This window comes from Colias philodice, chromosome 6 (genome assembly GCF_061535455.1).
Source record: "Colias philodice isolate Cphi_HAF_F1 chromosome 6, ilColPhil1 Martin Lab GWU primary, whole genome shotgun sequence".
In the NCBI taxonomy this organism is placed as follows: Eukaryota; Metazoa; Arthropoda; class Insecta; order Lepidoptera; family Pieridae; genus Colias; species Colias philodice.
Window position 1 is genome coordinate 6,876,642 of NC_143091.1, and position 23,657 is coordinate 6,900,298.

Below are 23,657 nucleotides of genomic sequence, written 5' to 3' on the forward strand. Positions count from 1 at the left end.
TGAACTAGACTTTTGAAAATGAACCAATACAAGAATGAATAAATAAACAACCACTGCACCACGAGAATACTTATCACATAAGAAGAAACAATGGTAGACGTAAATAGAAAATTCCTTTAATTTCTGGTTACCTCAGAGTTAATGCCATTAAGACATTTAGAGTTTAGACTTACGCACTTATAACGTCTGCTTGGAAAGACAACATTGTGACCTACGAAGCCAAGTAGGTAAGAATTATGGAATAATCTAATCTAATTAGAGTGTGGACTGGCTTCTCCTAGCGAATAGTCGTCAGTCGAAACGATATATCTGTTTGAATAGGAGAGTAATCCGAGTCCTGATTTTCAATACTGAGAATAGGTGACATAGAACTGTGAAACTTTCTTTGCGACGGGACCGTGTCAAGTGCGATTGTAGTACATAGTAGCAGGGCGCTCCGGCCGGTGAGAGCGCGGCCCGGTTGCGACCGGTCGGCCCCACCGCCAGCGCGCACGCATACGCCGCTCTGTGCCGCCGAAGTCGCGACGCCCGCCCGCGTTCCCCGTGCGCGACACGCCGAACCGCACCGTTGCATTCATCTAACTTTTATTACCATTTTCGTATCGCGAGCTCGGAAGCTAAAATGTTTGAGTAGTGATCGAACTCACTACGAGTGACTTACGTGGATGGGAACGTGATTTGTAGCCGTCGCACAAATATTATTGTGGTGAGTGAAAACAAACTAGAATAAGTTAATAGGATAGGATAGGTAAACACGGAGGAGCTCCGTACGGGATGCGGGGTTGGATCGAAGTGAACACCGCGTGCGCTTAATGAGTTTCGGGGCGGTCGTGAGGTACAGGTCGCTACGTTCCCGGGCATCCCGGTTAAGCCGCGCGGCCTGCGTAGCTCCTTGAATCGTGTTTTTCACTCGTTCAGGCGTGAGTTTTCTTTATTGCCCGCCCTTGCTGTTTTTAGCATTTATTTTAAGTATCTCGTTATTTACTTATTTATATTTACGACAATTGTTTATTAATTATGTTGTGATATTGATTAATCAACTTGCAGATATAGTATCAAGTTTTGATTTTTAAATATTATAAAAGCCTTTATTTATTGGAATATTTCATAAATGTTAAATATATGTTTTAGGAGAAACCTTATGGAATTTTAGTGAACCTGTTTTGCGTCGCGGAAGTTATAATCGTATATATTGATTGCTAACGTAACAGTAAATTATTATTAACATATATTTGCAATATAAATCCGCAGATAACACTATGAATCTCATAGGATGAAATCATCGTTCATTAATATTCGATTTACATAAGCTCGGTGTATCTGAGCGTCTTGTTATTATTTTTATATTATGTTGTATAATCTCTATTATGTACTTACTTCTCATACAAAATATTTCCTACTAAGTAATAGCATTAAATATTATATGTAATATAAGATCATAATAATTATAGTTTCTGAATATTCGCAGTAGGTATTCATTATTATATTTATTTACTATTTAAATATTTTGGTTTTTGTTAGAAACGATTTTGACTATAATAAACTTTCGTGTAGTTACTAGTTATGATGTTTAATTCTCAATAAAATATTGTGTTATTAATTCCGTACAGTTTATTTTAATATTAGTTGAGCATTTATGAGTTATTTCACACTTTACCTTTTTTGTATTTTCAATTTTATAAGTTAGAATAAAGGTCGAACGGTTAGGTACTACAATATAGCTTAACACTACAGACTCACATCTCTATGTACTTTTGATGCAATCAGTTATACAATTAAGTGTTAATTACACAATCAATATAAACACTAGTCTATCTGCCCCACCTATAAAGGTCATAATATAATATTTAATATTAACCCAATAATCCTATAAAAATATTTTTTTTTTAAATCCAAACCAAGTTAATTTTTATCAAAAGTATGTAGTTATCTATAACCAATTTAAAAGAGAATGTTATTGAGTTTATAATATCTGCTTTGAGCTAGTGAGACTCGATAGGATGTTAACCTCTTCGTTTAGTTTTGCGACGTGACCGTAGCGAATATCTGATGTCATGCGAAAGACGCCCACTCTACTGTTTGACCATTCTCATTACATTATTAAAATTCTTATTGTTGTCATAAGGCAAATCATAACTGGAACAAATGCCTCTGTTCTGAAATTAGATTCATAATTTTCTTAATTCCATTCCAATTTCATTTTCCCATTTCGAATGATTGATAGATGTAGATGGACTTTGGAAAGGCGGAAAATAAATTTGTACAAAAACATTCGAAATAGCGTTCATCTTTTTATAATTTTTAAAGAAATCGAAATGAATTGCTTTTAAACTAAAAATGGATGCAATATTAATAGATTTTGAATATGGCCAGAATAAAATTTTTCAAAATATCGTGCTAGGAGAAAAAATTAGCATTAATAGAGAATATTATTAGACTAGATCAGTAGGTGTATACGAATGTATAATTAATATAATAATTTATAACGAATTAAAGACGTTTAAGCAATGATTTATCTATTTCTACCAATATTAATTATGTGCAAGAAATATTTTCGATTGGTTAGGTTAGTTGTTTTTTGATTGCGTAGTATGTATTCTGTGTAGGTACTATATTATTATTCAGATTACATATAATGGAAAATGCACATAGACTTATTTCTATGCTCAGGTATTTATGAATATTAAACCAAATAATTGTAGCTTGGTGCGGCTTTAACGAGCCAACTTGCCGATCCGCTATGTAAATGTCGCGTGCCGATGGAGTCACAGCTTCGAAAGCTAATACCAATAAATTGCAAAATGTTTAGAAAATATTATATTTTTACATAATAACGGATGTTGTAATGTTTTCGCGAGTCGCATGTAAAACACTTGAAACTTATTAAATTTTGAAGGAGATGTGAAAGTAGATTGACCTTACGCTCAAGATCTATTTATCGTAGGTATTTTAGCATACATTTATTTTAAAGCACATCATTGGCCTTTAATGAAAATTGATTATGCAAATGAAGTATTCAATTATAGCCTCAAAAGTGTAATATAAACCTTAAGAATTATTTTTGTAATGGTTTGTGTGGTAATTAATATATCTCATCTTCTATTGAAGAAAACCGAAAGGTCAAGTTTTGCATTATATTTAAAAAGTGGGTAGTAACTAGTAAAGCCATAAAAAACACGATTGCGAATAACACATTTTAGATGTATACACTATACATATTGAATATAATAATTGTTAATGAATTGGAGATCTGATGACAAAAGGTACACCTACATGATGTTAAAAGTTGAAATAAATAAAACGATTCAACAAATGAATCCACAATCAATCATCGTACAATAAACAGTATCTATAGAATTGTGAATACTAATCTAGACATATTAGTGTCTGTAGTTACCTACTTTGAACGGGTCTTAAATTTCACAAAAGTAGGTGGGTCGGTACAGTTATGACCACTAAGAAAAATATTGATTTCCGATTAATGGCAATACTAACAATGAATATGCAAATAAATGGTAATGTAAATTAGACATGTTAATGGTTAATTAGCATACTTCATACTATATTGTACAATATCCGCAAATTATAGGTTTGCTTTTGTTCAAGTATCGCGCTTTAATTATTGTAAATATGTATTTAATGTATTGCTGTTCGAATATGCCTTATTTAAAGTATCTGGCTTAATTTCATTGATAGAAATAAGAATACGCATGTTTGCCTTAATGTTTGCACTTTGCAGACGTAATTTGTAACCTTCACATAAAAAACTGAGCTACCTAGCCCAGATATTCACAAACTGTGAAACTATCATATTTCTCAGATGAACAATACAAATCAAGCGCTATATAATCGGCATGAATATTCATAAACCTAAATGTTATTATCAGTGTTGAAGTATATGATGTACAATAATGTTTTACAACATAACGGTGTTTGTTAGGAGCGTGTGAAATATATTTGAATATATGCAAACTAAAGATAAAACAGTGTCAAATTATTGATAACATATAAAAAGTGTCTGTTTAATGTGCGATGGACTTAATATGTTTAGAGCAGTAGACATATCTAGCTGTAATTTCCTGTTATCAATACACAATTTGAAAATCCATTCAATAAGTCAGGAGATGCAATAATGCAAAATAACCCAAGGAAAAACCTTTTTTTCTTTGTTTATTCAGTAACATCACGTGTAACGAAAACTGTGATTCAACGTTCTCATTTTGGCGAATACATGCCGAGGTCGTTTGAGAAGTGCAATACTCCTTTACGTGAATTGTTTTTAAATGATGACCGAGAACATTAACATCGTCCAGGGAATAGATTAGTAATAGTGCTAACAGTTATGGTTTCTAATTAATAATTAGTGCAGTTACTAGTTCGTTTATTAAAGTGAAACTTTTATTACATCGTCTCAAACTTTTTGGTCTGTGTAGCGCATGTCGCGTGTATCGCGGCTGCCGAGTAGGTATACCTACTCGGCAGCCGACCGACACGCGACATGCGCTACACAAAGCAGTGTTCGGAACCGTTCGAACAGTTTCACTTTTACCGTGGTTTCATAAAACCACACAACATTTTTTTTAAATATTTTTTTTTAATTTAAGGTTAGTTACATCATTTGTTTTTCCGTAACGTTAGCTCAAATCAAGAAATGATATTTTTTTTCCAAATTTGATATTTTGTATACTATAAATAAATACTTTGATAGCTTGGATTTAAAATAAACTGAATACGAATTGATGAAAGTACGACAATATTTCTTGGACAAATACTTACGCAGCCCTTGACGCCATGTTAATATCTCGATCTCCACAAACCTGGCAAACCGCATCTGGTATTGGCTTCAATACCAGTGACCCACATCTCTGTCATCCAATGATGTGACTGTTTGCGTTCTCAAACACGCTCGTAATACTTTCATATCGATCGACGAAAGTTTTCTTAATAGCGAGTGGGAAGTAGGATTTTAGTTAGTCTAAAATATTGTTTACAATTTCCGTACAAGACTGTTTTGAATTAACACTGTAACGTGTAATGCACTTAATGCATTACCATCTGAACAGGTTGTTCATTACAATTAAAATTAATTATTATCTAACATAAAATCTTATACAATAAAAACATACATATAATTAAAAGAGGTAATAAAGAAAAAAAGAAAGTAAAAACAATGCAAGTATACTTATTTCGTGATGTTCGAAACGGAAGTTAAAATGAGAATTTAGAAATGATGAGCAATGTACTTGCATGTAGGTACACAACTACTAACAACACATTCAAAGCATAATATACTTAGTAACCGCAAAAGATAATAATAACCTTGCGCAATTTGACATATGACTTACGTTTCGTTATTTATTATATGCCACTTTAAGAATCACATCAGAATTAGATTTTACCTAATGAAAATGTTATTTTTCTACAGATCCGGTCCTAAGTGCCGTGCCTAAAAAAGGTTGCGGCGCGTTGTACGCGGCATGGAGACAGGCGCAGTAGTAGAGGAGTTTATTACTATAGTACCAGTGGGCGACACCAAGCCTGCGGTTCGGGACCCAAGTTTCGTAACTGTTCTTACTGTCGGGGCGGCCAGTGGTGCGGCCGAAATAATCGTACAGAGGCCACGTGGGGCGAGACTCGGTCTTGGCCTTAAATTTGAGGGTGGATCAGCTGCTTCTGAGAAAGTCAGAAGGTTACTAGTTCAGTCATGTGCAGACGATAGTCCAGCAGCAAAAGCAAGTGCCCCATGGGGAAAATTAATTCCCGGTGACGAAATATTGGCCATAGATGGAGTCTCCGTTTCTGATTTAACCAGAATAGATTGTGTGCGAAGACTTAAAGATTCAGATGAAAAATTAACACTGTTAGTAAGACATTTTGAATCAGAAGATAAAATGGACAAAATCACTATCGGGGAAAAAGAGTTAGATAGAAGTAGCCTACAAAACGAAATAACGAGGCCTACGACTCTACCACCACCGGTTCCTCCTAGAAAATTAGGAAAGAAAAATTCATTTAAAGACAAATCAACTCTGCAAACTGTTGGTGAGCAAAATACCTTCATAAGCATGGACAAACAAACAAAAATGGAAAATTCAGTATACAATCAAAATTCTACAACTGCAGGAATAAAGCTATCACGGAAGTCCTCTTTTGACAGTCATTTATTTCGTCAAAATAAAGAAAGCCTTGCTTGTCTTAAAAAGGGATCACCTGAAGAGGTTCGTCGTTTAGTTCGACGTCTCTCAGATGGAAAGGCGATTCCACCAGAAGCGGAAGTCTACATTGACTTATTATCCAATGAATGGGAACGTTGCCTCGCTATGGCTGATGCGGAATCTGACGACACTGGTAGTTCAATATCTACAGTCATTGATAGATTAGGGTCCATGGCGAATTCAGTGGAAAATAGTATACCATCCACGCCCATAATGCAACAAAAATCGATCGATATCCAGAAGGTGTTGAATAGTATCGAGAATATTGACAACAATTTACTGAATGACTTGACAAATAAAAAAAATAAAGAACAAAAGATAGAGGCCAGTGATAAAAAAATTGAAAAATTTACATTAATACAAGAACCGAAAAATAAAAACATCGTACTATCGAATGCAGTAGTTTCTAAAGATATAACTTCAATGCCTAATAAAATGCCTCAAAGTGATAAAAATAATAACACCGTAGATGAAAATGCTGCACCTAAATCCACATTAAAAGACACGACAAACAATAACCAAGAAGTTCTACAAGAAAAACCAAAACCCATGCCGAGAAATACGAAAGTCGAACGTTCTGCTAGCGAAAGAAAACGGAGACCTATTCCTATCCCAGAACCATCTTCGACGCCGATTATCGACCAGCTTTTGACAGCCACGAAAAAAACTTGCATTGAAACTTGGCTACAACGTTCTGAAGCAGAGATGAATAATAAGACCATTGAAAAGGCGGAAGAAAGCTCTGTGCCGGAGATTCTTCCTCGTTTAATTGATTTCGTACCTAAGAGCCAATTCGTAGAAAGCAGTACTGAGGCACCAGTCTGTATCCGGCCGACAACAGCACCACCACCGCCCCCAGTGGAGAACAGAGAAGATGGCTCAGGAGCATCTTTAGATACCATAGGTGAATTGGACGAATCCTGCGACGTCACCGACAATGCGTAAGTATTTATTGTTACACCATTCGTTTGTAACGCTTCAATATACAGGATGTCCCGCTATTGGTATACTAAGCTCAAAGGAGGTTATAGTTTTGCATACGCTGAGTTCGAAAAAAATACTCATTAAATTCCAGACGCATTTTTTTTCAAATAGATGAATTCTTAAAACTCTATGTGTACACCCATTACAAGCAACCCCGAACCCGCCCAACTTTGCCACCAACACGTGAGCTATCGTTTAAGATTATGTTTTCATAGACAAAATGCTCACATTAGCGAAGCGGTATATGCCGGCTGCGCGAAGCTAGAGAAGAAAACATGGATTTTCAGAAAAAATTTAGCAAACAATTTTTGACGTAATTTTGTTGTTTAAGTATTTTTACGTGATCAGTGTATGCAAAACTACAAGTCCTTTCGCGCTTAATATACCAATAGTGGGACACCTTGTATAGTGCAAAGCTTTAACATAAGTTGTAGCAATTAGACACGTTCATATTTTACGTGTGCTAAGTAAAATATTCCATCAACATTCCACAAGAAAATTAATAAATACCAATAGTTTCCTAAGTAAACCATGACATTTGGTATTTGAGTAAACAATAGGCAGGCAACATTCCAGTGTAAATAATATGCGGTCAAGAGATTTGTTCTGTCGTATCCGTTATTGGTCTCGCTTCCTCATTAGACGTTAAATATGGTGACCTATTCATGTGTTAATTTACTGCAATATAAGTCACACGTCAAACGCCGTTTCTCATTAAAACCGACAGAGACGAATAGGTATAGGTAATGTAATTTTAGAAAATTAGGTACCTTTTAGATTCTTAAAAACTAAAAAATTTAAACCAAGTAAACCTTATTGAAACTATATATAAATATTAGTGAAAAGGTTGTAAATAATATAAAGTTGTATAAAATCTAGACAAATTTGTAGCAAAAAGTTTTCTACTAATCTTGTTTAACCGCTACCAGCTGAAGAAAGTACATTTTCACTCGAGAACTAATCGTTGTTAGCAATTGAAACGTCGATTAACGACAACTCGTTGATTACTACGAGATAATATTTCAAAACTTATACAGAGGTATCACAAATACAGTAGGCCAATAACTGCAGACAACTGTTTTTTGTTTTCCTGTTATGGATTTGAATCAAATATTTTTTTTTGCATTTCACAACGTGCTATATTAGAATCATTTAAAACTTGATTGTATAAGTATAGATTGATTTTATAGTATAAGCGAAGTTCAACAATTTAATAGATTTATATTAAAACAAATCTAGACTAGACAATTTTGATAAAACTAACCGGAACTACAGCCATCGAAAACGTTTCATGAGGTCATATCTGGGACGAATACTTATAGACGTAATGATCTTAAATTACAATCTCGGTAACAAAGCGCTAGCGAGAAAGAACTCTATACGGTTACGAGTTACGTCGTGTTTTCATATATTTCTACGCAAACTATACTTTTACTAGTTGCATAGGAACAGCAGATAAAGAAAGAAAAGAATATTTTATTTGGAATGGTGACACACATGGAAAGTTTTCTGTATTTTCATACAAACTAGTACAATGGCGGGTGGCAAAGGCGGGTGGTAACGGCCAACTGCACCCCTAGCCCCTCACCGCTCACCCTGAAAATACAAGCAGCCTTGTGCACCCAGCCATTGTGTGCCCACCGACATGTATAGACAGTGTACATAGAAACGAACTATGCCGATATCACGAGCTTTAAACTCGTGAATAGAACCCCTTTGCAAAGATAATAGCATCAGTATTGTTGTACATATACTGCTATTGAACACCAGCCTCTCTGAGTGTAGTTACGTTTCGGTAACAGCCTGAGAACATACACGAAATTTACAATTTATACCCAAACTGCTGTGTGCTAGTGTTCAATGTTCATGGTTGAAAATTACATCAAAAACGAATTAAGCAACATAATGTAAATGTAATACAAATATTTATTTACACATGATATAAAAATATAGCAAAAACTGTCGTTACTTCTTTTGGTCTTAATTCCGTCTAGCCCTATTTCGCAACGCGCGGTAAGGAACTTCGTTCCACAATAGATGTTTTCCCCCTCATCTATTTGAAAATACAATCGGTCTGTAAAGGGGTTTCGATGAGTTGTTATCAATTAAGGTATAGCAAAATTCCATTATGTAAACACGGCACTGCACGCATATTAGTTGAAATGCGAAATGTGAATAAACAAAATTGATTGCATTAAAACCGATAGCATCTCTATAGAAACCGTTAGTTGCAGGTCAGTCTGGTATGTTTTGATTTCTATTGTGAATCTTCGAAGATGATTGACATCTGACCGCTGCGACCTGCACGCCTCTGGGAGAAACACAAGAAATCTTAGGGATAAAGTAACTGTAATAGAAACCTGGCTGGTTTTGTGAGCTTCGAACGAGATGTGCTCACTGAAATATGAATGATTTATTAACGAGACAAACGGTCCTCGTAGAGAATAACTGTAAATGGTATTTGCGGTATTAGAATAATACAAAATATATACTTAAACAAAGAACAAAGAGTACGACAAAAGCGTATAATGTGTGTCTTTGTTATGTGAGGTGAATATAGAGCTGTTTTGAAACGCAATGTCAAAATTTTAGCAATGGCGTGAAGTGGTATCCCAGTTTGTAAGACAACAAATTAAATCTTTACTTATAACTTATAAGTTATAGGATGAAATAATTTGTAGAAGTACTTTACGATTACCATATATAGTTAAGTAGACGTTTGAATTTTTTACTTCCACCTGTCTATTGAACATTGAGTACACCTGCTACTTTTTGCAGTATTAACTCAAATTGCAATAGATTATCGGACTCAAATTGTAATGCAAATTAAACTGCATTCATGCCGGAATCATTATAATCAATATAGAATTTATATTACACTAGCTTTCCGCCCGCGGCTTCGCCCGCGTTTTCAAAGAAAAACCCGCATAGTTTCCGTTCCCGTGGGATTTCCGGGATTGCGTCATTTTCCCGGGATAAAAAGTAGCCTATGTCCTTTCTCGGGTATCAAAATATCTTCATACCAAATTTTATAAAAATTGGTTCAGTAGTTTAGGCGTGATTGAGTAACAGACAGAGCTACTTTCTCATTTATAATATTAGTATAGATTTAGTATGCGGAACTTTTGAAAGAATTCTACTCATCTATCTATTTTAGGTTTAAAAACTTTCTTAATTTCAGATAACCGCAAAATAAATATTTTCGTTTCTAGAAAATAAATTAAAATAAAATTTAAATTAGGTGCCGTGTTTATAGCATGCAGTGTAGGTAAGCGTATGTAAGTAATACGGCCACAGATTTAGGTATATTATTTAAAATATCTCGAACTAATTAAATACATGTTAATTACTTCAATGGAATGTTACGCTGATCTAGTACAATCTAATCAGGTCGCACGCAAAGTTGAAATATGAGTGGATTTGTTATGTATAATGTTTGGACAGTGTATCGAATCAAATTTAATCAACTCAATTGGCTTTTCCATCATTAGCGAGATGTATACGAATTGTTAATCAAGTTTTGCAATAAATCGTTTTTAATAAACTTGAAGTGTAGCTTGTATGGAGCTTTTTAGGCGCTGTATAGAGTCGTTGAACGGCTATAGTCAAATAGTGGCCGATACTCAACATTTCTGATTGCCACTCCACCCACCGAATAACAGTTCATATGTAGTTGATACGCTTGCGGTGGCTATGTAATAGAAGCCTACTTTCAATTATATATTTTGATAATATAATACAGTTAAGACGTTAATTTACGGTTATATTCATAACACCTTTATAATATATGAAGTATGTGTGCATACTACATAATTAAAATTTTATAATCTTTAGTTAAATTTAACGTAAAGGAACACCCTTAAAATGTATTATAATCAATCAGAAGAAAAACCTCTTCCAAATTCTCAAAGAATTAAATTTTTTGAGAATTTTTAATAAATGAAGTTGTAGGTATAACAAAATAACGATTATACGTTGGATAACACATACAATCAACACCATATCCGTCAAAATAAGAGTCCTTCGCTCAACGTTTTAATGAAGATTTTAGCGAATAAATCGTCAACATTTAACTTTTTGTTATGCTTTGTCCATCTGCTCTGTCAGATGAAAACATTGTTTATAAAAGATAGGTGAAGTAAATGAACACGCATAATCTATACAAATATTATAAAGAGGAAAGGTTTGATTTTTTGTTTGTTTGTTTGTATGAATTGAATAGGCTCCGAAACTACTTGGCGGATTTGAAAAATTCTTTCACTGTTGGAAAGCTACATCATTTCTGAGTGACATAGGCTAGGTTTTATCCCGGAAATCCCACGGGAACGGGAACTATGCGGGTTTTTTTTTGAAAACGCGGGCGAAGCCGCAGGCGGAATGCTAGTCTATACAAATATTATAAAGAGGAAAGGTTTGATTTTTTGTTTGTTTGTTTGTATGAATTGAATAGGCTCCGAAACTACTTGGCGGATTTGAAAAATTCTTTCACTGTTGGAAAGCTACATCATTTCTGAGTGACATAGGCTAGTTTTTATCCCGGAAATCCCACGGGAACGGGAACTATGCGGGTTTTTTTTTGAAAACGCGGAAGCCGCAGGCGGAATGCTAGTATCAATAGTAAAAGTGCTTTCTGAATTCCGGATTGTGAGAGTAAAGCGACATACTGTTAAAGTGCTTTTAAATAATATACCGAACTATGTAATTATGAAGAGTAATGCACCTTTATAACAGATAATTTTCACAGCTTTTTAGTATAGCATTTTCTCCATACCATATATTGCATTAATTTAATTTTGCCTTTCAAGTGTTCTGCGTAAATTGGTGGTACAGTGGTACTACATTCATGTTCGAGATAATCAAGTAACGTCCGCATCGTGATTGTGACCCACATTCTCGAATTTGAAAGAGAAAACGTGAGGAATATGGGGCATTACGATAGCGTTTAAACTTTAAAGCCATCATTTAGTAATTGATAAGTTTAATGTCCATAATTATTAATTGATCGTTAGCGACGCCTATGCAGTACCCAGATATTTGGGAGTGGCTCAAAACAATTCATAGCATTCTAGCATAAATTACAATAATTTTGTGGCAGGGTTTTTGTTTTTAATGCAAGTCATTTAAGACAACGCTTTGCCTTTCGAGGTCACAGCTCGCATATCTTTATTCTAGTAGACGTTACTTTCAATATTATTGGCGTAGGTATTCTGTCAGCGTGTGGAACGCTCCGGTATTGCGAAGGTTTGCCAAGAATCCGCTGACACAAGTCTGTATTTCTAGGACAAGGGGCAGGTTGTTGTGATCAATTGTAAATTCTCAACTATACAACGACGGTCATTGAACTAGTTGCATGCTACTTACGAGTTTTGCTGATAAGGAAATGTTTGTGCAAAGAAGATAGTATGCGGTTTCATTTGCATATAATATTTTGCAATGGATAACATTATTTGCTTAGCTTATTAAAGAGATCTACACGTGTATGTTTTGCAGAGAACAAATATAATAAATATGAGTGATATTCCATTTTGTAATAAAATACATTATTTTAAAAAGGTTAATGAAACTTAATTTATGTTTATTTACTGATAAGTTAATAACAAAACATCAACCAGACATTAAGTCAATCTAACTATACATTAATAAGTACATAGCACGCTAATGTCCCGTAAATCAATTATCATAGTTTTGAATATAATAGCCAAGTGTCCCACAATTGATAGTAAATATTATCCGACATGATTTGAAGATAATCTCTGACTAAGTGGTTTGATCATGACGCCTTGTCGGCGCTATGTGGAGCCGGAATAACGGTACTGATGTGTCTGCGTCGATTGGCCCTGCATCTCGTGGACCTTGTCTCTGACATCCAATACATCTAATACTGTTATTAAATTTATGCACGCAACGTCGTACTTTCTCCCGTGTTTAAATCGGGCACATCGATCACAATGATACTATCGATTACTTACGATATTCTACTAACATTTTAACACCCACGCTTCAATTAAGTTTATGTTTACTCACGAGCAATTTAAATAAAATGATGAAAGTCGACAGATGCTTCGAAGAGTTTAATGCTCAGACGAGTAATTAAATACAATAACTGGGAAAGCTTGCGAAATTGCAGTAATGCGGCTACGTATCCGCAAATCAGTGTACGCGTTTCAAAGTGAATTCCACATCTAAGAAGCGGAAGCGGTGCGTTGTGCCTTGATCTTGTATATTTAACATATGTTGTAGGCTCATAAGTGTAGGAAATATATGTTATGTCGCCCGAGCCGAGGTGTGGTGACAACTGTTCGAAGCGGCCCTGTTTACACGCGTGCTCCATTATTCTTATTTGTTTGATGTCCCGCTTATGAAAGTCCATTTAGCTATTTGCACATTTAAAGTGAGTGAACTCAAATATTTACTTTTTAATGTTAATGCTTATAAGGTGCCTCTAAATGACGTAAACCTCTTCTTGAAAAATATACAGTTACTTCAATACGTTGTAAACAATTGAAGTAAGGATATTATTAAAATATATGTTGTTTTTATGCTTGTTCTTATCGTTACAATTATTGCGAAGATTTGTCGATAAAATACTTTAATTTACAAACGCTGGTTACTGAATAAGTATCGGTTTGCGTAAAACACTTGCAAAATGTGCTGTAAATATTGATTAGCAATACTATCCGTTGTCGGACTATTTTGAATATGAAATTGCTTGAGTACCAATTTAGCGAATAAAATGGTCGAAATAACATTTTTCTATATCCTGCTATAATATTAATAGTTTATATTGCATATCAAGTATAATATGAATAAAGTTTAAGTTCTTTGAATTTAATGTAAATATAATTTACATGTAAGTACTTTTTGCAGATCAAACATGTTTTCTTAACCAAGTAGTCTTAGAAATGGCAGTTACTTTAAAGCTACAAAGTCGTGTGAGAAAATTTTTATGAAATTAATACGAAGGCTTATAAAGTGTCGTTTGAGCGCAATATATCAGCAAATGGCGAGTATTTATACGAGATAACGAGAATATAACAGTACGTCGTCGGCCAATGATGTGTAGTGTGGGACTGCATATATTTTTTGCGGTGAACCTTCAGGCTTATAGGTAATGAAGTGCAATGAGATTCCGAGAAGTGTCCCGCTAACGGTACGAGGCTATCGCTGTAATTTGTACCTTATTGCGTTATTCTTTTATTGATACACTTTTAACAAATAATGATAAACATATTTGAATAAATTAACGAGCTTGATAAGTGCTAACGTGCAGATGCTATACAAATAACATTGAAAATCACATAAAAACACCTACTTTGAAAAGAAAGTTTCACGAGAGCCTCACTTTAAAAAAAGATAAATTTAAATCTATATCATTTATAAACATTTCATTAAAATCAACTTAATTTACTACTGTGTCTGATTTAATTTACTTTCGTATTAGAGTTTCACTCAAAGTATTTTCTATTTCAATCAGAAATTTCTTTGAAGTTCTGATATAGAGCTGACTATAACTTTTAAATCCTGTCTATATAAGGTCAGAACACATAGTTCAGACAGCCTTCTTGGCGACCAATATCACAGCCAATATGGTGTATGTAGTATGTACGTCTACCGTGTTATTATTAAGTACCTGTGCTCCGCGGTTTCACCAGCATTGATTTTACGAAAAATGCTTTTTTTACTCATTTATAAAATATTTATCGCTGCTGATCTTCTTAATACGAAGCGTGATTTTGAGCATGTAGAGTTCGACAAATGGTCTATCTATCTCAAAAATAATGTTCGGTCCTAAGATGAGCGCGTAGCTTCAACTAATCAAATAACAACCAAACTCCTAAGCTTTATAATATACTTAGATACTTAATAACTCTAACATCAACGTAATTTGAAACGAATCCAATCTGTTCGTGTAAGAAGCACATTCGAAAACATTTAACGCAAGGTTTTCTAAATATGAAAGGTATGCCTCATTCTTTGATTGTTTTCAAACGCGTACGAAACCCAATTATTATGTACTTTATGTAGAGCGTTGCACAAAATATATCGACAGTTGACTGATAATCATGCATTATGTAAGAATCGGCAGTATTTAAACAACATTAATATTTGGTTTCTTACCTACTTAGTCCATTATATTATTACGTTCTATATAACTATCTTGATATTTAACTTAGCTCGTTGATAGTTTTCTAAATAAATATAATTCGTAATATTATTTAATTTACTCAGTAGATTCAATTCACAATTGTGATGCAAGGTTCTGCACAAATGTTACATAACTTATAAAGTTCCTCAAGCGTTGCGTTATTCAACAGTTAAACGAACACAAATTTCTTCCTGATAATTAGTTTTAAAGTTTCGTTAAACTGCAAATTAAGAAAGAACTTTTGCAATTATAAGGTTATTCTTGAGATAGTTTTTTTTTGACCAATTACAAAAAAGGTCTCAATTATTCGATTGTAAAGTTGTATTCAATAATACACTAAAATTTATTGTATTTATATTGAATTATCATATTTATGAAAATTGTTTCGCAAATAGAAAGCTGCTCTATCTACCTGCAATAAAGGAGATTTCCGTGCGGTCATAGTTGAAACCACGGAGAGTAGGGACCAAAATACAGTATATTATGTATGGATTGCATTATGTATGAAGATGGTCTAAAGATATCCATGAGAACCAAATGCATAAGAAAAGATAAACACACAGAAAAAACAAGGCAACTAGTTGTTTATTTATAACTACGTAGACTAAAAGGGAAGGTTGCAAAGCTCAATGTGATCTACATGAACTGGATTGTGGATACCGGTTTGTCCTTAAGTGTTTTATAATTCAGAGATAATAATATTAGGTAGGTATACAATTCCGATATCAAGCGATAAACGTTTTATGCATACTAATATTTTGGAAGAAGCGAGGCATCATAGTTTAGAGCTTGTTTGTCTTCTGAATTTACAGTCATTATCGTTTTATGCATATGAAATGTTTCTAAAGCTACTTAATGATTCATTCTAAATTGAGCTACCTATATTAAAACTAGCCAGACTTTTTAAATATATTCCAATAAAATACGAGGACGTTGCTCTCTATACAACTGATGAGATGATTAGGTTATCGGCCACCTATAGCATAAATTTACTGGGTACGAAAACATCACAAATGCTTTCATTCATTTCAAATTTTATTTGGAGTTACACAATAATCAATTCTTAATAATAAATTATAAAGACAATAAAACACAATGTTCGCATAGAATTTAAATCACTTTTGACCAAATCAGAAATTTGTTAAGTAGGTATTAAATAGACAGTTTTACATTATTTTTTATAATTTCCGTGGGTCGTGTTTAAACACCAACACCCACACTGCAATAAATTCTATATGGTACCTATTAATTTATTATAACACTACATTTTATATGAAATATGAATGATGAACCTATGTTAAATATCAGCAAAGATATCTACATATTTGGGTTTAATTATAAAATAACGGTTTAGCGAAAAACCGCATCTTTCTCATCTCGCCGTATTACGTACACACTTAATTATATACGAGTATACCGACCTCAACATAACGTAAAAGTATATACGAGTAAAAACGCAATTTCGCACCATAATAACAAATTAATTTACACAAAATACTGTTGATTTTCATAAAATTATTCATACAAACTTGTTAACCTTGATCTAAATTGAAGATAAGGTAACTAAAATCTCCGCTATTTTTTTTACACCCACGTCGTACTACTCTTCTATATTTTTAATTGTCTATGGATTAATTCGGTTATGTCAATACTTAGGAAGAATCTCTTACGAAGAAAAATTTACTTCAAGAAAATACAGACCGTGTGAAGAAACGCGTGTTAATATCTCTCGACTCGTTTTGAGCTTTAGAAGCAAAGCAAAGAGGCCTTTAAACGAAGAAAGAAAATTGTTTGGCGCACTAAATGAGAGTAATAACTATTTAAGAAAAGCATTCTCACAAGTGTTGATTAAACTTGGACTGAATACAAGTTTTCCACTTTATTTAGAAGTAGGTAGTCATATCAGGAACCGTAATGAAATACAATATTGTTTCTTTCTTTTATATAGTAAATGTCAAATGTCAATTTCAATGATGAAGTGCATTTAACATTGAACAAACAAAGGAAAAAATCTCAAAAGCTGTAAATTCTTATTGTCGTATTAAATAAACACAAGCAATTTTAAAACTTATTGCCATATATGTGTTTAATCTTGACTGAGATCTATATTTACGATCCAATATTGTCTGTAAAAGAGTCGTGAAGGTTTTCCGGTAAGCGAGAGGTATGCGGCTGCGCAAGCACAGGGGAGCCGGGAGGGGAGTGATCACGATGCGGTTAACCTAGGTTAGGCCACGCTCAAGCTCGACCATACTTTCGCGACTCACTGGCTATTTCATACTTGATACGGATTTTATCGTATAAGAACGGGGATAACCATAATAATTGATGTCAATTTCTACAAGCCAAATATAGGTGCTGTGTTAGGAATAAAATGGAGCGGTTTATGATTGTTACCCATATTATACTTAACATGTTATTATACCAGTATACGTACATAGGTACATATAATTAAAATTTTATGAATAAAGAAAGTTTTACCTAATTATATATCGTTGGTTAGCAACATACGGTACGGTCTACGTAAATATTTCACTAAGTGAGAGCTTTTTTCGCGAGGTTTTTTGTTCCTTAATTGTTCCATTGAACACGATATGGAAGCAATATTATACAAGTATTTCAAATATGTGGTAAGGTATTTCGTCTTCGTTGTGGATTGCTGGCATTTTGAATCTGTTCTCTGAGAATTTGCGATGGACCCTGACATTTTGTAGATAGCAGCTTGCGTCTTGATTCGATGTTATTTACATTCAATTTTGTGGCTTATTAATTAACATACCCGTTTGATATTTATCAGAATTAATGATTTCAAAGCTTTTTTTAAAGTTATTATGTGAATGGAAAATTCAGTCCATACTAATATTATAAATGCGAAAGTAACTCTGTCTGTCTGTCTGTTACTCAATCACGCCTTAACTACTGAACCAATTTGAATGAAATTTGGTATAGAGATATTTTGATACCCGAGAAAGGACATAGGATAGGTTTTATCCCGGAAATCCTACGGGAACGGGTTTTTCTTTGAAAACGCGGGCGAAGCCGCGGGCGGAAAGCTAGTATTTAATAAAGCAGAAAGCTTTCAATTAGTGTAAATAAATTATTTTATTATCAGATAGAAAATAACTAATATTTTACTCACATATTGTTTTAATAATGGATTGAAGATTTCACTAAAGCTCAGTTGATTTATGATATATATATTTAAATTTATTGAACACATCGATAAGTGGTACAATAATGTATTCAAATATGGAATATAAGTCATAAATCATAAATATTATGAAATACGAAGACACCGCTCAAGATTCCTAGTAAATACGTGATGATAACAAATTATTGACCGCACGTGCCGCATTTACTCTTTCTCCAACATAAACAAACAATTCATAATTACTATTAATTCCTTTCTTACGATACATTGAGAATTATGCTAAAGATCGTTTTTTTAATAAATAAAAAATATAATAATCATATACATCTCTGAATGAGTATGTATTATATTTTTAATTATAGTGTCGGTATTAGTAGTGGTATTAACAATAATTATAAATGAGGGGATGCGGAAACCTCGTGAGTCGCTAATCGTCGCTATTACATAAATTGGTCACTTACAGTCAATTGCTTTAAATCTCTACACACCGCTAAACTCGTGATGGATTAAGTTTACAAACAAACAACAAATAAGTATACAATTATGAATGTTTCTCTAGCAATAAAGAAAGTAGATAACTGTTAAAGTTTAAACAGTTCGCTTGGCGTTTCTTTGTAGTGTAGTGTTTCTTTGTAGTAAAATGCAAGAAACAATACTTTTTAATATTGCTAATGGATGATAACGATCACTGCAGTGTTATCTTATTTCAGCTTCACGATTCTACTATCTATTCAGGCCGTATCAGACCTATTTTAATTACTTTCATTAGTTATATGTTGACTCTTATGGCAGAGAAGCAAGTGATTTTTAATCTATTTTATACATCAATTATAACGTACCACATAATTTTAAAAATATCTGCCACTAAAGCATACGAAGTTACTCATAAAGCAAACAGTCAGTTTATCTTATTTAGGTACTAGAGTTTATCAGTTGTAAAATATACCTGATGTATATTTTCATCACTTTCATCGTGTTGTTTGTTTAAAAGTTTTCTTATTTATAAGTATGTTTAATGACTTGTATTTCATATTCAGCTAAGGATACATTGTCATTAAAAATTGTTTCTATTTTTCAGGAAACCACGCATTGACAACGATTCGAGTAAACGAAAGTCTTCCTTCGATAAAAATTTTTGGAATGGTGAGTTCCTACTGTATATTACATTTTTACTACTTACATTACAAAATATTTGTACATAAAATAATGTGAAATTCTGTTTAAAGTAGGAATAACTAAAAATTAAAATTACAACTTAAGTGAAACCTCACGAGTGTGAAGGAAAAATCTCACAAAGGATTTTTTAAGTAAGTTTTTATCAGCTATTTCATTATAGCTACATAAAGAATCTCGAAGAAAGTAAGGCGAGTTGAATTCCTGTTTTCTGTTGGCCGACCAATAGTGTAACGAGCGCGACCTGCCGCATACATTGTTCAACATTTTGCATGCCACAAATGCAATTTCAAACTGACATTTTATGATTGAAAGTGATTGGCAATTCTTTCACCTTCGCTGTCGCTGGCAACAATACGTTCTTGCACGCCCGAGATATCAATTAAAATTATTAAAACATACTTCTCGATCTTTATCTTTCTTCAGCCATAAGCTTTAATTATTATCAGATTTACAGCAAAGAAATTTAGGAATGTCATCCGCAATAAACTTATCTTATTGCCATTTAAAATTGAAGTCGTGGAATTTTCTTTGAAAGGCCAACAAAAAGCTTTGAGAGCGGACTGACTGCAATATGCAATACTAATGCGGATGTTATAGGGTCGCAAGTTGGTGTGCAGCGAACAATCATGCTTGGGAATTTGATATTAAATTGTTTTGTAGGTTTAATGGAATGTGAATCGAAGCCGTAGATCTTTCAAATTATTTTCCTTTGAAAACGAGCTTTCAAATCCTTTTTGTAATGGAGTTTATTTTTCTCTTTCATAGTCGTCCGCACAAATGCAGCGATTGTATCGATAATTAGTCGTAGTTTAACTACCTAAGTACATAAGAGTTAGATACAAAACAAAGAGATTTTGTTTTTGACTCGACGACCTTTAGATTTAAATGTTGCGATTATGTCTTGTTTTATCTCAGGAATATTATGTAAGACATGTCATTGGAGAAAGTTAATTTAGTTTGAAAGTGAAATCGATTGAACTTTCTTTCACTTATCCATTTCATAGTCTCGTTCTTGGTCTATTATTTGAATAATCGATGAAACTGATGATTCAATATTCGAGACGCCGTTTGTCCGTTACTTAGTGCCATATCACACTAGCGGATTGCGAGCGGTTTCAAAGCGGAGCGGGTGCGCAACGAATACGTTGCGGGCGCGCAACGAACACGCCGCGGTTGCGCAGCGAATTCGTTGCGGACGCGTCATTTTGTATACTCTCGCACAAAAGCCAGCCCTTCCGCCTTGCCTAACTTCCATTCAATATTTCCATCGTTTCTGTAGCACTCAATTTTTTAACCGTACTGTGGAAATGCACTTACTTAACAGTTAACTAAAGATGTAATAACAACTGGAGTTGTTAAAAAAAGGTGCTATAAAATTGAATTACTAGGACTTTTAGAATGTACCATACATTCCAAAAGTATGTAACGACTGACCAGTATAATCTCTCCCATAGCAACGTATGTTATAAAGAGATTTTGTGAACCTAATTATGAGCAAAGTGATAGTGAGTTGCTGGTTGCTTGATAAAATTTTCTATTCACTGCTATTTATCTAATAATAAGATAGCCCTGTTTTAGTTAAGGAGCTTTAACATTTATTTCACTAATGAACTTTCTTAATGAGCAATTAAGTTATCTGATTGCATTTCGACCAAGATTTAATAGATAAAACAATACCCTAAACATTAACATGTTATGAAACTCGTAAAAAATAATGATCTCATAATTATTATACTATCACAAGTTATAAGTAACAACCAGCACGGATTCCATTTTGTTAATGAGTGTACATGACTGCGACGTAAACGTTGCGCATCTGCCACGCGTCCGCAACGAATTCGCTGCGCAACCGCAACGTATTCGTTGCGCACCCGCTCCGCTTTGAAACCGCTCGCAATCCGCTAGTGTGATATGTCACTTAATTTAGAACGTTCATTGTGCACGTCAATAATTAATTTATTGAAGTATCAATCAATATCTAAAGTTGAAATTTATAAACATTTCAACGAGAATAACGTCAACGCTAATAATAGCATAATATGATGCTGCATATATTAAATTATGTTTCACTAAATTTCACTTCCATTGAAGAATTTAATAAATTCCCACGCGTCGCATGTGCGCCGACATATAACTTAATAGTATACAGTATTTAATGAAAAGAGGAGAATGTAAAAAAATGTGCAAACAAGTCAGCAAACACGTCGGAGCGGTTCAGATTGCGAGGGACGAGAGGGCTCCGGCATTCCAGCCTCCGCGACCGCGTCGACGTCATCTCTGCGCATTCTATCCGCTCCCTCCTCTACTTGTATGCAGGCTGCAGCGAAGGATTGCAAAGAAAGCTTGCCAAATTCAATTTAATGGATAAATAACTTACCTGTTGTAGCCGTGCCAACTCATAAATGAAGCATTTTATTGCATTTAAATAAAAAATTTAATTGAATTTATTAAATGTAGAGCCATTTTATATCATATCATGTTTCATTACGTAAAACGTACGGTTAATATTTTAAAAGCATGTACGTAAGTAAAAGTTGGCGATCAAAGCTCTTATACACACATAAAAACATATAAACGGAAGTAGAGCATAGCAAGGGGCGCCGCGACCCTGACATCTGTAGTGCGCGAGCGCCGTCTGTGAGCGCGCTCGGTCGCCGCCCTCCAACGCCTTCCTCTAAAAATAGCCAAAGATTTAGTGATCTAAGCACAGGTATAGTTGCCGAGCTTGAACTAGAACAACAAAGATGTCTTGACCAGTACATTGCATCAACGTACAGCCGTAGGAGCGGAGTAAATAAATATTTTTGAGACGTGTTTTAAATATAATTTTCAACCTTCGTTATGAGTGGTATTTTTTGTTTTTGCGAATTTAGTTAGTGTCCGTGGTTATGTTTATACGTAGCGAGTCCTAGTGGAAAACGATCCTGTAGGTGGTGCGGTCCTGCAAGTACGATGTGGCTGGTGAAGGGTGCGGGGGAGTCGCGTGCGCAGCGCGGTGTCCGTCCCTGGTCCGGAGCAACGCCCCCGTCAAGGGCGGCGACGCTGCAAATTTCTGCAAGTCCGTGGCGAACCGGCGACTTAGTGCATCGCGCTCGGCCGCGGCGGCACCGCGCACGCCGCTCATGAGTCTTTGTGGGCGCACACGCGCAGCACGCACACTGCACAGCCCTATCTTAAATAACTGTTATTTCGGCCTGAAATGGAAGTGTTCCGCATTCCATTTTTGATCTTCCTCGCCTGACTGTGGAATATCAGGTTTAAGATCCTTTCTTTTTTTTGCTCGTTGCCATTGTTTTCGTAAGTTTTTCCCAAAGCGAAGAAAGTAAATGTTTTGTGAATGAACGCAATCAAAAACTGGTTTCATAAACGAAAGTGCAGTGTTATGAATTGATGCAAATTACTTTAACTCGGGAGCTTATTAAAAGTTACACAATGCTGGATACAAGGAGGCTACCGAGGCGCTCTATGTCTCTACTTGGTTGGTATATTTTTTAAATAAAACGAATACGGTAGTTGCAAAATGTTAGTCTTTATGTTGATATTTTTGTAGTAAATGCGAGCTTAATTTATTACACAATAAAAAATAAAAAATCTTGAACAATATTCTTTCTTCTTTGCTATCTGACTTAAATATTTTAGAAATTCTCAAAGTAACTAAGAAGGGTATGAAATTACTTTGATTGCTTAAAAATAATAATATTTTAAATCATTAATTTGGTATCTGTAGAGAATTATACCCAAAAAATGTTAGTATATTTTTAAATTAAAAAAGACATATTTTCCCAAATAGTCATAAGTTGTAGCCTTGCATCAATGCGAAATATTACTCATAAGTGTGAATTCTTTGAAAACTGAATTACTTGGTATTATTTTTTTGAACGTAGGTATTATTTGTTATATAACTGTATATCTGACTGCGCTACCTGACGAAAAAGTAAAAAGAATTGAAGCATTCCTTAGTATTATGCATAAATGCAAAGTAATG

At 34.2% G+C, this 23,657-nt stretch overlaps 1 protein-coding gene across 1 annotated transcript in view; it reads left to right on the forward strand.

The window, feature by feature from the left end:
* The first annotated feature begins 471 nt into the window (after positions 1-471).
* bbg (PDZ domain-containing protein big bang) overlaps positions 472-23,657 on the forward strand; it is a 29,003-nt gene continuing 5,817 nt past the window's right edge. The window contains exons 1-3 of the mRNA XM_089696475.1: positions 472-706; positions 5,426-7,156; positions 19,575-19,639. Coding sequence (XP_089552601.1) covers positions 5,478-7,156; positions 19,575-19,639 — 1,744 coding nt within the window. The 5' untranslated portion in view covers positions 472-706; positions 5,426-5,477. The remainder of the gene's footprint in view (positions 707-5,425; positions 7,157-19,574; positions 19,640-23,657) is intronic.